General features: G+C 42.0%; 2 protein-coding genes across 42 annotated transcripts in view; both read right to left on the bottom strand.

Moving 5' to 3' along the window:
• Positions 1-374: 374 nt before the first annotated feature.
• On the bottom strand, positions 375-11,908 carry MRPL23 (mitochondrial ribosomal protein L23). The gene is made up of 5 exons (XM_042884534.1): positions 11,861-11,908; positions 11,654-11,776; positions 10,404-10,486; positions 8,581-8,654; positions 375-715 (listed from the first exon to the last, which is right to left on the bottom strand). Exons 1-5 carry the CDS (start codon positions 11,884-11,886, stop codon positions 554-556), a joined length of 468 nt encoding a protein of 155 aa, XP_042740468.1. The 5' UTR covers positions 11,887-11,908; the 3' UTR covers positions 375-553.
• An 886-nt stretch (positions 11,909-12,794) lies between these two features.
• The window catches only part of TNNT3 (troponin T3, fast skeletal type), a 32,089-nt gene continuing 27,966 nt past the window's right edge, over positions 12,795-16,917 (bottom strand). For 40 of the 41 annotated variants that reach the window (XM_042884645.1, XM_042884651.1, XM_042884647.1 and 37 more), the window contains one exon: positions 12,795-13,188. In XM_042884645.1, coding sequence (XP_042740579.1) covers positions 13,140-13,188 — 49 coding nt within the window. In that variant the 3' untranslated portion in view covers positions 12,795-13,139. Of the gene's footprint in view, positions 13,189-15,626; positions 15,668-16,917 lie in introns of all 41 variants that reach the window. The other variant, XM_042884646.1, reaches the window with a different exon arrangement.

The following is a 16,917-nucleotide window of genomic DNA, read 5'->3' as shown; positions in this document are numbered from 1 at the left end:
AAGGGAGGAGTGAAATCAGACCACGCGCACATCTCCAGGAAATGGGGCAGCTTTGGAAGGAAGGCAATGCACAGGACGGCGAAACACAGTAACTGACAATAAAGGAAACACATGCCCTGAGCCTGCAGTCTAATTATCTACAAGCTTTCGTCCAACTTCAGCTGTTCTGTCATGACTTTTATACATTCTATTCAGTGCAAAACACGCTTATCCTGGGAAACAAAATCCCTCCTACTTCTACTCACATGACCTGTGGAATGAAGAAGAAGGTAAGTACAATGACACTCTCACATCAGAAACAACAAGCAATTTCACATTGCAGAAATAGTCCCCAAGTTCAGAGGAAAGATCTGATGCAGTCAGATTTATTTTACCTTTTTATTTCTTTAAGGCCATTTTGTTGCAGTCGAGCATAAACAGCTAGGGAAAAAAAACAAAACAACCACACTAGCAAGCAATGCTCAGGGATAAATCCGCAGTCATTACAAGAAAAGTGCAAGTTCTACTGATTAAAATCCCTCTGAGCCTAAAGAAAGGCAGCTGGCTTCTTGCATCAAAGTCCAAACCAATCGGGGACTCCGCCTCGTCTGGGGTCACCCTTCTGGCTCTGCTGCTCTTTCTCCATGAACGTTTTCCTGAAGTCATCAAAAGCCTCAGCTTCTGAGTCTTCTTTCTCTGGAAATAGGTTGGGAAACTGAAAGGTTTTCCCTTGACCCTAAAAGAGAAAACAAATGGTCAAAAAGGCATCCGAGCATTCCTGCAACAGGTACGACGCATGTACTTACAACTACAGTCAAAGACCATCCTTAAATTTCTGTTGGTGCAAAAGGGTACCCTTAACTCCCAATGCCTCTTTCCAGTGCTCTCCCTGAGATACACACCTATCCCTCCCCATCAAAAACCAGCTTCCTGCCTCTTCTCCTTTGTGCAGAAATTAAGATATCGACAACTTTCTTTATGGAATGAATGGTCAGGAGAGAGAGACCTCTTCAAAGATATCGAGCCAGCTCAGATACATTGTAGGAGTCATATAGTAAAAGCAAGATTAGCAAAATAAGCAATTTTGTTGAAGTCACACCATCAGGGAAATACATGGCAGAGCAAGCATTCATTATCTTAATACTTAGGATACGAGTAGAGGTTATAGTTGTTTAAATCTCGTCTGGGATTAGAAAGAACAGATCTAGCAGCTGTTATTATAGGGTGTAATGTGGGAACACAAAATAACAGATATCAGAGGTCTCTTATCAACTGGAATAAAGTCTACAGTGTAAAAATAATTACAGTGGCAACAATCTGTCTAATCCATCACTGATGAGATTAAAGTGATTACATCTGCATCAGTCATTCTGCCTAAAAGACAAGTCATTTTAGTGTAACATCATCATCGAATCTATGTCTCCCACTTGGAAAATAAACATTTGCTTGGTCTCTGGTTTTTATCTAACAGCAGGAAACCATTATTCTGTGGAAATGTTCTATCCCATTAACATTATCTGCTTGCTTTCTAGTGGTGTTTGCACTAAGCACAACTTCATTAAACTCAATATCAGCCCTTCCATTCCCTTGCATTCCATATGGGACTTTGCATAATGAAGCTCATAACTGATAGCTCATAATTCATAACTCTAAAATTATCCTCCAAAACACCTACAAATCTTATCATACATTAACTTCATTGGCAGAACACTACACAGAAATCTCAACAATAGCATTTAATTGCCTTGGATGAAAACAGTTTTTTTCAGATCATCTACTCTTTACGTTTGTGCAATAAACATAACTGAATCAGAAGCACAATTAAGAAACAGCTCCACAAAAGAGATGAAATGAGACTTCCACAACACAGCTATCTATACTGCATTCTGGGATCAGAAATATGACATAATTTACAAAAAAAAAACCTGCCACTGTGTCCCTGACCCTGTGTGTTATGTTCCATTTAGCCATATACACTCAACGGGGTCATTTACAGGTGTGAAAGAATTTAAACCTCAAGCATACGTTTTGGAAAGAAAAACCATGACTTATCCCAGTTGAACTTATCCAGACTAGAATCTAGGAAATATCAACTCATACCCAGCAACGCTCCAGTTGTTTTTCTAGTGCATACTTCTTAGGGGTTTCCTAAGAGCCTGACCATACTACAAAAACAACAAGGGAGCTGCTGTGTACATTGCTCCTTCCTAGATTCTAGCCTGGATAAGATCAACTGGAACAAATCATGGTTTTCCTTTCCACAACGTACACTCGGGAGTTTCAACTCTTTTGTACCTTTCAATTACCAACAGGTATGCTTTTAATAGCTGTCCAAGACAACTGAAGCATAGTTCCATATGAGGTACAGAAATAGGTGTTATCAATGTCCTAGAACAATCCCAAAGCTGTACCCTACTGAAATTCTTCCTGCAGTGGGATCAGAGCAAACACCCTTGCAGCCAAGGGCTGCCCAAGAAGTGAGCAAACCGAAGCATTTGGAAAAGAACTCGTTTACATTACAAAAAATTACTGTCTTTTAAACTGTACTGCAAGCAGGTTGCTCAGCCCCGCCGTACCTATAGAACAGATAAGGCTCTGATTTTAAGGACTCATCCATCCGGGAGAGGAAGCCATTTTAGTAAAACACATTGGAAAACAATTCAGAATAACATGGCAGGCATACCACCTACACTGAAAATGTGAGAACTGTTCATACTGGTAACACTGTAGTAAGGGGTTCTTGTTATGCAGCACTACCATTCTGGTATGCTTCCAACACCAAAGCACTTCTCTTATTGGCAAATGAAGGAAAGTTGTCCTTAAAGCATACTAACAACGTTCCTGGTAATTCACTAAGCACTGCAGAACAGTTATTATTTTTAAAAGAGGGAATAAAAAAATCTAAAAAGATAGGCAAAGCGGGTGTAGTGAAACCAGGCAAACCTTTCAGCTGTTTATCAAAGCGCTCACAGTTCCCATTTCGAGGCTGGTGAAAGTCAAATATTGAGCTGAAAAATGTCAATCTGTATCTGGAGTCTTTTAATAAATCAAAATCAGCACAGACAAGTTGGCTCTTTCCAGCTCTTGTTTTGTGAAGAAATTCTGATTTTGGCTGGCAGCCAGACACGATTTGAAACAGCCAAGACATTACACCCTGAGAACTGAAGGTTGATAAATCTTAAGTAACAATACTATGCAGTAATACTGCGCTGTAAGACTCTGCAGTGATGAAAGCTGTATGAAAAATGGCTGTAGTGCATGCTCAGTAGCTAGTTTTCAAAAGAAGCCTGTATCTTGGGTATTTCAAAATCTCAAAAATACCAAGAGGCATCAGCTTACAGAATGTGTTGAGAGTCTATCCAGGCATATTTATATTTGGTGCATCTTCAGCGTGGTGCCAGAGGCCACCAATGTTTCAGCTCATATGCCACCTTCTCAAAACAATGTCTACCAAAGAAACAGAGGGATCCTCATTCCTTTATGCAATCCTGCTTCAGATACACATTTTGCTTTGAAAAAGTTTTCTCTTCTATACAGCAGTCATCTGCTAACTATATGGTAAATCCTAACCAAAATAAAGCAAACAACTGAATTTCTACTTGGTTCATCAGAGCAAGGATTTTACAAGGTTTCCAAACTGTCAGAATGAGAACTCCTGGCACATCCAACCAGGATGCAAAGTTTTGTGTTCTTATTCCCAAACCTTACATTCGTTCAGCATTTTACCTTTTGTAAGCCATTTAAGTGAGGTCTTCCCTTTCACTGATTTACTGAAATTCATAAACTGACACGGACTCCAAAAAAGCTAAGATCTGGTCTCCCTGTAGAACTCCTGCCAGCACGGTTACCTCAGTCAGAAGCATGGGGAAAGCAGGAGAAAGCGAGAACACCCTCCTATCTGACAGTTTTGCTAAAAGAAAGCGCTGTAAAAAAGACAGACACTGACCAAAAAAAAAAAAAAAAAACAAAAACCCAAACCCCCAAAAAACCCAGGCAATTTTGCTCAGATAATTTAGTTTGTCTTGGAATTGGATGGTGAAAAAGTCGTTTTACTGACACTGCAGCACTGTGAGGTGATATCTTTGGAGTCTGTCAGGATAAGCTCTCCCTCCACATCCTCTCATACGAGGCCTTAAAATGTTAAAGAATAAATAAATAAAGCAATGAAGTCATAGAGGCATTACAAAAGTACCTAAAAAAATAAAGCCAATGTGATGTTTTCACACGTTGGTATTCTCAATTTAGGGTCCTCCCAGAGACCTCCCTTCTTCCTAGGAATTCTAAGGTTGTACACAAGTGAGATGTGTGGTCCTCTGTTTAGATTACAGAATTGGGAACCATTCAACTTTTCTCCTGCACAAATCTAATCTTCATTTCAGCTTTACCCCAATGTGAAACTGATTTATGTACAGAGTCATTATTCATTCATTACATGCTAATGTCTTTTAAGATAACAAGTGACCTAAACATTGAAAATAGATTTTTAACTTACATTTCAAATCTTAGTGGTTACAAAGGGTGAAAACACACCTTGCTCCCCGAGTCTGTAGAAGGAGTTACAACATCAAGTGGTACAAATTGCCTCCATTCATTTTAATGGCAGGTTAAGTGACCATAATTAGGCCTATGAAGTCAAGTGTTCGCCATCCCACTGCTGAGCCTCATGTCAGAAAATTGCTGGAAGGATTATCCAGCACAAACTCACTTGTACTTTTCTGACCTTTGAGTCCCTTCAAAAGTTTAGGAAAAGGAGGTCAACAAAGATATTATTGTGTAGGAATGACGCAGCAAACACTGCTCATGTAAACAACTGTGAGGTCTTCTGAAGCACTTACTACTGTCCTTCAGAATTAGTAGAAAAATGATGTTTATAGTATCATTAACTAAAAAAATGTTGGACTCCCAACAGCACGGGACTCAGTCCAGCAGTAGCAGCAAATGCAGTTAAGTTTAATAATCCAGTGCATTTCAACAATTTTCCTACTACTGCACATGGTAACATCTGATACTAAAATGTATGGAAAAAACAGCACGCAGAAACAGCTTCAAAGCCCACACAGGAATAGTACAGCTAACAGTGCGTCCAAGTTTACTCTGAATTCATCACATGTCACATCTGATGTGCAAATGAGTTAATTACTAAGAACATACAGGACACTGCAGGCAGGGTCTAAGGAGAAAGCATTTGCAAAAATGTTCCCACCGGTGCCATCATTCATGTAGCTAAATAGGTGTTAGTCCAAATGTTGACAAGGTCAGACTCCTTTTTACAGCCATCTCCATTAGATTTCTCAAAACAGGTTTAATTAAAAATAGGTCTGGATTCCAGAGGCTTGTCTACAGTTGGGCTCCCACGGGTGCTAACACCTGCTGAGCTAAACAGTGAGAACAGTGAAGGAGGAGGAGGGGATGTTGTTGTTTTTTTTTAATTTCCATGATGTTGATGTAACTGTAAAGTTTACCAGTGGCTTCTTTCTTTTTTTTTCCTTTTCGTTCTTTTAAGTAAAATTAGGATAGTTATAATTTCATCAGATAAAAGGTTGTTGCTTTAGTTACTTGGCAAAGACAGATAGATTTCATTTTTGTTAAGAAAAATAAATTAGCGTTAAAAAGTAGGATTTGATAGCAAAAGCAAAAATCTCCAACTTAAACCTTTCTCACCACATTCCAGAAGGGAAAAAAAGGCAGGCAGAGTCTGGAATGGCAAGATATTGTTGATCCACAGCCTTCTATGATTTGAGGTATTTTTTTAGTGTGAAAATATTATGCTTGGACTGATATGTATTTGTCCAGTTACAGCCTGAGAATAAAGTAAACAGCTCTGAATCTCCAAGAAATAGTATTTGGAAAAGAAAGGACAACAATTCTTACATGTGGAGCAGCTGGGGCACTATTGTGACACTCAAGGGTGTATCAACTATGACTTTCCACCTTTGAGACGCTTGCAGTAAGTTAATGGACGTGCACGTTGTGCTGGAACACATAAGATGATGTTTCATGAAGCGAGCTAGCAAAAGCAGTCATGAGAAACATGCTCCATTTCATTCAGGTAAACCACACAACAGCTGCTAGGGAGTCTCACTGGGAAGTGCAATACTTCCACCTAGTGGGCAACACGAAGCCCAACCCAAGTCCCTCCAAAAACAGTTATTTTTCCAGTCATAAGCAGTTTTAACTTGAAACTGGATTAATGAGAGAAAACACAGCTGGTAAAAATGGTGGGAAAGCCCTGCTACTCTGACTCACTGCAGATGCAAAATAATTCTCATTAAAAAGGGATTTTACAGTGGTTACCACACTTTTCTAAATTAGGCAGATAGTAACAATGGACTGCATAGGGCCTGTTTTGGCCTGAATCACACCGTGAATGAGAATGAAGGCAAAACCTTCCATTTCAGAAACAACTCTGGCTTTCTGGCCTCACCCAGCATTTAAAGCTGGTGTGAACACAGAACTGGGAGCTCACTGTCTGAGACACCAGAAATAGTGATGAAAAGCAAAGAACAAATGGAAGAAGAAAAAAAAGGAAAAAAAAAAAAAAGGAATAAAAAGAGAAACCTAAAGATTAGAATTCACAGGGAACTACAACAGAAGAAAAAACTGCAAAGAGCCGAGGAATGAGGTGAAGGGACAGCATGCAGACATTTACTTAAAGGGTCAGTTTCTCACCTAGGATACTGCACAACAAAAGCTTAAAGGTGAACTCCTAACTCCATTCACAGCACAGGTGAAAATACAGCATTCTATAAAAACTCACATTGATACCGTTGGGTATCAAGGGCTACTTGCTCTTTCAGGAACCACGAATGCTTTTCAACCACAATACCACAGAGGTCTGCACAGGGCAATTTGCCCAGCAGACAAAACAGGGGCTAGAGAAGCACTGATGGTATACAACAGCACTGGTGGTATACAACTGCTTCCAGTACTACACCACGTAATTCCCCACCACACTGCAGTTACGTATATGGTGACGACAACTATTCTGATCTCAGAAATTTAACCTGAAATGAATGCACATGGGGACTGTCTTAAATGAGTGGCTTTCCACAGAAATACAACATTTTGCTTTCTATTCTTTCCCCCTGAATTTGTCTGTGGGTTGCAGACTACCCCCGTTCTCAATTGAGCAGACACAGAAACAAGACTGTATTTAAATACAGTCCAGTAAAATTGGAGAACTGATCAAGGTTCACTAGAGACACACATCTGCTTCAATTTTGGGAAACAAGACTCCAAAAGCACAGCCATCACCACCAAGAAGCTGTGACAATAGAAAGTGCCTCCAATTACCTACTAAGGATCATCATCCAGAGAATGTAACTCGTAAGACAAAATCACTCCTGACATTCAATCCCTCAGCCGTGTTTTTAATACATTAGTCATACCTAATTTCTTGCAGACAAAAACCTTACACAGACAACAGCCTTCCCTTCAAGAGGGGGAATTTGTCCAACAAATCAGAGACTCTTTCTTGAAAAAAAGGCATGTTTTCTTTGTCATCAAAACTCAAGACTTCATCCAGAGGAGGTTGCCTTCAACTCCAGCACAGTAAATGAAGGTTAGTCCTCATATAAACATAAAACTCTTACTTTCTACTAATGCTGCATTTCATGCTGTCCTTTTATAGATAAGGGCTGCCTACAAAAAAAAAAGAATTCTCCATTTTCCTTTCACACCCCTTCCTAAAAGGGGCTTAAAGGAAAACTTCCAAGACCATGTCAAATCTGAACAATTAAAAACTAAACATTGTTCTTCCCCATTGTCTGTGCATCTTTCATTTCACTGCAGTGAAATGTCTGTGTGAATTCTTACACAGTCTTTAAGCTGTAAGACCACGCAACGCTCCCCCACACTAACTCAGTGTCCCAGGACAGAGTAACATTGAGGTTGTGTTGCCAACAACAACTTTGAACTTATGGCTTTACAACCATAAATAGCATTCCTTTAATGTAATTTTGGTATGTGAAAGGTTTTTCTTTCATGGGTGGCATTTCTTTTTTCCTTGTAGCCAGGTAAGCCCAAGAGAAGTCTGAACTATAATGCGCTTCTGTTACGAAAGAAACTCATAAGAACATGAAGCTCCTTTTCCACTGGGCAACCAACATACGTTTTAGAACCCACTTCAGCCACAAAGCACACTTACTAGACATGACTAAAAGCTCCTCAGGGAATATGCTTTAGTCTTCTCTGAGATCCAAAGAGCTTTAATAAAAAGTTCCCCATCCTTACAATATATTCTTTTACTTACTGGACATTTCAGCAATCAACCACACAAGTCATGAACTTTCCAGAGTACAGGGTCAGTATGAAACTCACTGGCAAAGCAGCACTGTATGACATCAGACCGTAACTTACATAGAAGCCTCAGACAAAAACGGGACTTGAGAACTAACGTTTTGATTGAATTTGTTTTTCAGCTAAGTCATCAGATGTCTTTATACATTCTGGAGCATATTTAAAAAAAAAAAAATAATAATAATCTACATTAGAGGATTGGAAGAAATAGCCAGCCAACTGGACAATTCACTAAGCGTTACTTCCAGCTTGGCTGATTAACAGCTCCTTCTTCTTTCCCTGCAAGCATCCACGTGAACTCACCAGCTGTACGTAGGCGACCTTGTAATCTGGTTTCTTCACTCTCTGATTCTTATGGTTTCTCTTGTTGTTTGCACCTGCAGAATAGAAGAGGTCCATCAGTAACTACACAGGACTTCCAAGTACCCAAAAGGAAGAGCAGGCTGAAGGGGGGGACTTCCCCAGTCTTGATTTTTTGTTAAGATTCATCTTAATTCCATCAATATCAACATACATACTACACAGTAATATCTCAATTACTAGAATGTACTGAAGCTGGTAAACACTGCTCACATGTAAGGAGAGGAGACCAGATTCAAACTGCTGACATGCTTTCATGGTCAAAACACAAATTTTGCAAAGCAGTAAAGTGGAAATTCTTCTGAGTAGAGAAGCCAGGAGAAACAAACTGCCCTTCCAACATTAACAGCTTCAGTCAAATAATGAGGAAATGACCACTGAGCAGCTTCAGACTGGTCAACTTTTACTGCTCAGCTAATGAGAATGATCTACTGTCAAACAAATCAGAAAATTACGCTCCAGACCCAAAAAAAACCAACAAAATAAAGCATCTTCACTTTATGCAAGTTGTATTCAGAAGTTCATTTTACTCCCTGCATATAAGAGAATTAAAGCTCTTGAACTACGAGACATCCTAAACCTTTCCTCTTCTATCCCTGACTATACACATATTAACAACACTTCCATAAGTAATGAGGAACAAAACAAGGTTACAAGGACAAACAAGAAGATTTTTTAGTGCTGTTGACAATGGAATATTTTTGGTATTAAAGACTTTAGTTTCTACATAGGCATATTGCAGATGATCTTTGTTTTCCTTCTATTCTTCTATGCGTTCTGAGTTACAACCTTCTTCTGATGCTTTATCTTTCATTCTCCATTTTTCACTATCACAGCCCTTTTTACCCTACACCTTTTTAAAAACTGCCCCTGCTCTTGGGATTAGAAACACATCAATCAATTCCTTTCCTAGTTAGTTCACGAAAAAGAAGAATCCAGCCAAAGATGTGCTACCCAACAAGTCACTGTCCATGTGATTAATTAGCTACCTGCTGATCAAAAACATGCCTGACATAAAAATGGTGTTCCTGACTTTGTACAGCATACAAAATGCATTCAGAGATGCTCTGCGAAAGGAAGCATTCATATGTGAATGTGATTGTACATAATCCCAGCCTAGCTCAATTGGAGAAGAGTGCACCACGTGTGAGTTCAGCAAAACTAGGAACGTTCTTTGGCTGTTTTTTTTGTTTTTGCTTTTTTTGTTTTTTGTTTTTTAAGAAGTTGGTTTTTTGAACATTTTGTTTCTTTGTGGGGTTGAGTTTTTTTTGTTTCGGTTTTTTGTTTTGGTACAAGTGCAGCGTAGTGAAGAAACACAATAAGTGGATACATACAAATTACAAATCTACAGCAGAAATGTGGTAACTACAAGGGGAAAAAAATTGTAAAGGTGTGTTTCTGATATTATCCACTTGTCTAATTGAGTATTTTTTCCCTGTACACACTCTGGCCTCTGTCAGACCATAACACCTCCTCTCTACAAGTTAGGTAAACTCGCAAAGCAGCTCCTTCTGAAGTGAGTGAAACACCTGCTGGTCTTCACAAAGAAATGGTACCAAAGCATTTGGTACGGGTCAGAAAATCAGTCAAGATTTTAAGTCTTTTTAAATTAAGTTTTTAAAAGAAAAAGCTGATGTTCTAATCTAAACAAAGCATTCAAATGTGAAGAGGTACATATGAAGTGGTACATACTTATTTTAAGGAACAAATATACAGATGAGCAAGGAAACTGTAACCACCCATTTAAATTGTTCAACTGCACTTACCATACTGTATCCTGGTCCTCACAGCAGCTACTGGCACATTATAGATTTTCTCAAGGTAATTCTTGATATCCACTTTTGTCATTCTAAGCAAGGAGACAGTATTTTGGGGGAAGAAAGAAGCAGAAGCATGAATATTTAACTACAGGGGAAAAAAAAAGCAGAAGTATAAATATTTAACTAAACTCCAAACAGACAGAGGGATAAATTCAGCTTCCCCTTTAACCAAACCAAGGTAGATTCACTGCACAGGAGTATAAACTCAACATAAATCATATACCACTGAAGCAACTCATAACCATAAACTGTAATGGCTGTAAACACTTTATTCTCTGTAGCCTCAGCAGTAAAAATGTGCGGGATGTTCTGCATTCTGTCTTGGAAGCTCTGGCACGCAGAAGGCCCTTCCTTCAGCCCCATCAGAATCACAGAATGGCCAGGGTTGGAAGGGACCTCAAGGATCATGAATCTCCAACCCCCCTGCCACATGCAGGGCCACCAACCTCCCCATTTAATAATAGACCAGGCTGCCCAGGGCCCCATCCAACCTGGCCTTCAACACCTCCAGAGATGGGCATCCACAACCTCTCTGGGCAGCCTGTTCCAGCACCTCATCACTCTCTCCGTAAAGGACTTCCCCCTGACATCCAACCTAAATTTTCCCTCCCTCAACTTCAAACCATTTCCCCTTGCCCTGCTGTTATCTACCCTTTCAAAGAGTTGATTCCCCTCCTGTTTGTAAGCTCCCTTTAGGTACTGAAAGGCTGCAATGAGGTCACCCCACAGCCTTCTTTTCTTCAGACTGAACAAGCCCAGCTCCCTCAGCCTGTCTTCATAGGGGAGGTGCTCCAGTCCCCTGATCATCTTTGTGGCCCTCCTCTGGACCCTCTCCAACAGCTCCCTGTCTTTCTTGTACTGGGGGCTCCAGACCTGTTCACAGTACTCCAGATGGGGCTTCACAAGAGCAGAGCAGAGGGGGACAATCACCTCCCTGTCCCTGCTGGCCACCCCTCTTCTAATGAAGCCCAGGATACCATTTGCTTTCCTAGCTGCAAGAGCACACTGCTGGCTCACGTTAAGCTTTTCATCTACCAAGACCCCCAGGTCCTCCTCCGCAGGGCTGCTCTCAAGGACCGCTCCTTCCAGTCCCTCACCCTCATCCCCATAGGTACGTAAAGAGCAGCAGGTCGGACAAAGCAGACGGGGAACCGTTCGCTCCCTGGGCCGACATGCCGCCCTTCGCCCGCACTCACTCCATGGAGACGCGGAACTGCACGGTGTCCTCGGGCTGCGGCACGCCGGGCCGCACCGCTAACATGAAGAAGTTGGGGCGGAAAATCCGCAGCTGGGGGCCGCCCAGCTGGAACAAGGGGTACCTGAGGGGAGAAGAAGGCCCGATAAGCAACCAAGCGGCATTACTGCACCGCTAACCCCATCCCCGCACCGCCCAGCCTGCTCACACGGCCTTCCTGCCGCCCGCCGCCATGGCCGCCGTCCGGCCCGGAAGTGCTGCGACCACAGAGCGGCGTAACGCGAGGAGAACGCCGCCGCTGGCGCCCCCTGCTGGAGCGGAGGAGCGGTGACAGGGTGGAATTCGGCGCTTCTACGTTGGCGCTCCTCTCAAGGCTGCCCTCTACAGCCACAGCGGGGCTCGTTCACAAGCCCGGCCCTGGAGGGAGGACGGTTGTGGGTTGGAGGCCAGCTCTTACGGAAGAATTATAGAATCGCTAAGGTTCACAGGGTCATCACAGGGATGACCATAAGCAGGCTCATTTATACTAGCCAGAGAACTGGGAATAGTGGAAAAGCTGGCACTAAAAGCTTGGTAGGAAACCAGGTGGGAAATCTGTGGAAGGCTTCCTTCCAATGAAGTGCCTCCAAGGCTGGTGAGGAGAGCAGCTCTACACAACAGCTCAGAACCCACATTTGTTAGCAGCTGTTCTGTGTCTCTTCATTGGATTTCAATACTATATGTTGATTAACTGCCTCAATAAACATTTCAGCGTAATATTTGAGTTAGAAGTGCTCTGTTGCTGTGCTGCCACATCTGCATTTAAGAAATGCCATGTGCTGAAAGCTTCTACTTCTGTGGATTCATTTCCCCACACCCAAGTCTTTGATTCCTTTCATCACTCACATTTTTAAGTCTGCTTCGACTGCATTTGGATTCCAGACAGGCACATAGATTATGAACTCCCTCAGAACAGAGCTGGGTTTTCTTATCTGCCTGCATAGAGGCTGTAAATCTGGCCCTGAATCCTGGTTCTTGGTTAATGATATTGAACCTCATTCCCTCATTCCCATTTGCAAAGTCAGGTCAAATATTACTAGATAAGCATTTGGTTTAACCCTTAATTTCCGTTAAGTAAAATACAAAACATCATTCAACTGTTGTTGAAGTAGGTACTGGTTGCGCTTTATTTACAGAATCCAGAGATTTGTACACAGCAATCTACAGGACAGCGTAGGGCTGGTGTCAGGAGGATAAAGGACATGCTCAGCAGGAATTGAAGATGCCAGCAAGGAGTCTCCCCAGTTCCAAAGGGAACCTGCTTCCTTTTGACTGAGGAAGCCACCAGACCCTTCCAGGAAGAAGAAAAGCAGCAGCAATAGCCAACCCAGGCTGATGTTGCAATTTTAGTTATCGCTGAGGCACGGGAACACAAGTGGTTTGTGAATGAAGAAGGAAGAGACCAGCAGGGTTTCGGCACATCACTAAGGGCCATTCTGCCTGGTTCTTTATTTCCAGCGCCCACCAACCTTGCCTTTGGCTCCTGCCTTCTTGCTGCTGCAATACAAAAGGCAAGGAAAACATGTCAGTTTGAAGGAAGCAGTAGGGCAGTCTACTGCCCTGCACTCTACACTCTACTTCTGACTCTCAGATTAGCATGGAGCTGCTTTTGCTTTTCACATGCTGGGCACACCCGTTATCGAGCACATCCCGAGAAAAACATTGTGGATGTTGTGGAAAGATTTTCTATTTCTGAGTCTTAGCAGAAGGCCAGGATGTGCATTCCTGGAAGAGGTGGACCCTTCCAGATTCCTGCATTAACTGGACAGAAGTCCAACCAATCTCAGAACTAAGCAACAAGACTATCCTGCCACACATTTGAAGTCTTCTGAATTCAGATCTGCTTTGATCTGGATTTGAACGTGTTTCTAAATAAAATTTTCTTCTCATCAGGGAGGTCTTGTTGAGTTCCCCAGTCCTAGCTATCTGGTAACTAAGATAACAGGTCGAATGGTAATTTAAATACAACTAGAACTGTTTCGCTCTAGCACAAGCAGAATAACTTCTTTCTTAGAGCAAGTCTCCAAAACAATTCAAAGTTTTTAGGCCTCCCAATATTCCAATCTTGCTCATGTTGTACGTGGGAGCAGTCCAGCTACAGTCCCCATACAAAGCAAATTCTCTCCAAACATTATCTTCTTGCATAGAGAGGAACAATCCTGCATGCAAGCCACTTACCTTCTGACTGAGAAACTGGCACACCTGGAGCCACAGAGGGACCAGGTATGAAGTTAGTTGGGTTAGATTCTGTACTGGCTCCCATTGGCAAAATCTTGGCTTTTGGCGCACAGCACACCACCAAACCCATCTCACACACACAGGACAGTGAAGCTGCTTCTTGAACCCAAAGCACATGCAAAATTGAAGCACATCTTTGACTTGGAAGAACATGGGGTTGGGGGCAGGCACAGCGTAGTAGGGCCTTGCTGTCGTTAAAGATACCTGCTTCAGAACCACTGATTTCTTCAGAGCGGAGAAAGATGAGGAAGACATATCTGGGCAGATTTTTTGTAGCACTGCCCCATCTGTTCAAGACTGCTAGCTGTGTTTATAGAATGATGTAACACAGTGACACAGACAGTACATATAGTGGATACTTTACCTTAAGACCAACTTAGACTTGACCTATTTGAAAAATGAACTTTTGCATGAGAGACAGTTGAAAGATTTCTGCTTCTGTTAAATTCATCTTTGTGTTGCTTTTGCCAACTTCCCCACGGGTTCAAAATCCAGTATAGGAGCTCTATAGCTCCTCAGATGAAGGCAGAGCCCTTTTATCTCCACAAACGCCTGTAGTGTTTGATGTTATGCCTAACCTTTAGAATGTGCTTAAGGAGACTTAATAAAAATCTGAAGCAATAGGATCACTTGATCCTCGTATAACACACCAGCAGACATTGCTTCGGAATGTTACAGTCTGTTTTGGATAGAAATTCAAATACAAAGAAATCTCATGAGCTGTGGACTTCCCGGTGCAACCTTTTCAAATATTGTGCTGAGAATGTATCATATCTTTTGGGGAACAGTTATGAGTTATTAGTACAGGTTGCAGTGTCCCTCAAAAGAGCAGCAAACCACTGCACCTTTCTGCAGGTGCACATTCTGTTGCGGTTTATCAGTCTACAGCTCTGTACAGAAAATACCGCAGGGAGATCCAGTCTTATGTTTGGCACCTACAGACAACTGAGCTCCCAGTGCTATGTTCATCTGATAAGGCAAGGTTATGTGGTGAGGTGGGGAGGCAGTGCCTGTCACTCCTATCAGCCAAAGATGTCATCACAGACCAGCATTTCATCCTGACGTTGCTTTGCTTAGGTTAGGAAGCACTGAGAAGACCACATCCCATCAGTGCAGAGTTCTCCCTTGCTTCTCTGCAGCTCCTCTTCTATGTCCGTTACTTTTCTACATGCTCTAGCTTCCAGGTTTCTTCTAGCCCTAGTCTCCCACAAGTTCACTGCAAACATGTAAAATAGTTAAAGACATGAGACTCAGAAAAATCAGATTAAATAGAAGTCATATGAAGAAGGAAAGCAGGAGGAGAGAGATGAGTGAAAAGAACTTGTAACAGTACAATCCTGTGATGTTAGTTTTGTTACACACCATTCTTAGCAGTCACTTGTTTACCCTTCGTAAACAAGGTATTTAGATCTCCTTGTGTATTCAAAGCATCTCAATCAGGCGTTTGAAAATCCCAGGAATTAGCAGATGGAAACTGTGCAGGCATGGCATGAAGAAATGTGATTTTTATTTAGCTGTTATGTACACTTCATTTTGCCCTTCATTTTCTCAGCGTGAGGCAGAATGGGAGTTATCCTTCCATCTTTAGCCTCATTTCATTGCAACAAGAAAATGTTGTTGTTGAGGCTGAAGTGACTACTTTGAACACTTAGAGGATATCCCCAGCCAGGAGCTTGGAAGGGGATATGGGTACTTACTGTTTCTGAGCCTGATCAATCCGGTTCCTGAGAGTGACAATCTGAAAACAACACACATGACTAGGGTTTTTAGGGATAAAGAAACTTTGTTCCACCACAGAGAGGAGACTTTTACCTGCTGAAGTGCTGGGAACTGTGTATCACAGGTGCCTGTGATAGGAATTAGTACCTCCTTTGAGATAAAAGCTTACTCTTTCCTAAAGGAGAGAAACGTTACTCCTTGGTGATAAATCTTTAAGCTAATTTCACATTTCAAGGGAAAGAAGAGCTAGAATTTTATAGTCCTTTCTAGTAAAGTCCCTATCCATACAAATTGATCTACCATAAACTCACAAGTCAAACTGCAGGCAGATGAACTGGAACAAGCGTCGCTCTGACCAACTGGAATGCTCTTTCATGGCCTCACCCCATGAGGTATGAGTTGATCTCACCTTCTCACTCTTTCTCTACTCCTACATGTTAGGAAAAACAAAGCTTTGGATGGGGACATCAGGAATGGATTCCATATATTCTACCAGAACATCTTTGTTAGCTGGCAGAGCAGGAGGTGAGAAGCCTGCAGAAGGCACCACCTGCTTAGTCACTCACCTAATTAGAGCTACTCATCTAATTTTAAAGATGCTGAAGATGGCCATATTGAGGAGAGCTTGAACAACCACAGAGGAAAACGTTGGAGCAGGGGCTCTGAACATCTTCCCAAGCTCTGTTGGTGACTGCAAGCCATTGGAGCATCTGTCTGACAAGATGTTGTCTAACTTTGCTTTGCTGTGGGTAGACTTAGATTTCAACATGATGCGTGGAAAGCAAACACCTACCTTTTGCAGCATAAGCACATTCTGGCCTGCCTTAGCATCATAACCCTGGCCCATAGGCCTGGACTCATTACTGAAATCCCTCCAGTGGACCTCCAGTGCAGTGGAAAAGCCCCAGAGAATGAGAGTGTGACAGGGAGTCCTCTTTTGCCTCCTCACCATCTCATTTGTAACTAAGTCAAGGTTCTACCTAGCTTTTCTCATGTGGAAAAATCTCTGGCCAAGACATACATTTTGCTCCTGCTTCTGTATGCTTCAAAGTTTTCCACTGCCTCTGCATGTCCAAGAACCAGTGACCCAGCATTTGAATATTTAAAGCAGTGTTTGATATTCCCCTCGTGCAGAACAAAAGTAAAAAGTCATACATTCAGGTTGGCCCAACAACTGGGTTGATATTTCCTGGGTTGTGTCTTTCCATGGCAAACAGACAAAATAAGAGACTGAAACATTAGCAGGAACAGGACAATACAAGGAAGGAA

Source organism: Lagopus leucura, unplaced genomic scaffold (assembly GCF_019238085.1).
Source record: "Lagopus leucura isolate 7727_CA_CO unplaced genomic scaffold, USGS_WTPT01 Super-Scaffold_100044, whole genome shotgun sequence".
NCBI classification, from domain to species: domain Eukaryota; kingdom Metazoa; phylum Chordata; class Aves; order Galliformes; family Phasianidae; genus Lagopus; species Lagopus leucura.
Note: the sequence above shows the minus strand (reverse complement) of the source record. Positions and strands in the feature narration are given on the sequence as shown.

Excerpts from the sequence above, each read along its gene's own strand:
- MRPL23 (XM_042884534.1), bottom strand. The coding sequence starts at position 11,886 with ATGGCGGCGGGCGGCAGGAAGGCCGT. Across the intron at positions 11,777-11,860 it reads GCGGGCGGCAGGAAGGCCGT|GTACCCCTTGTTCCAGCTGG; the intron begins GTGAGCAGGCTG and ends TTCTCCCCTCAG. Across the intron at positions 8,655-10,403 it reads GAGGACCAGGATACAGTATG|GTGCAAACAACAAGAGAAAC; the intron begins GTAAGTGCAGTT and ends TCTATTCTGCAG.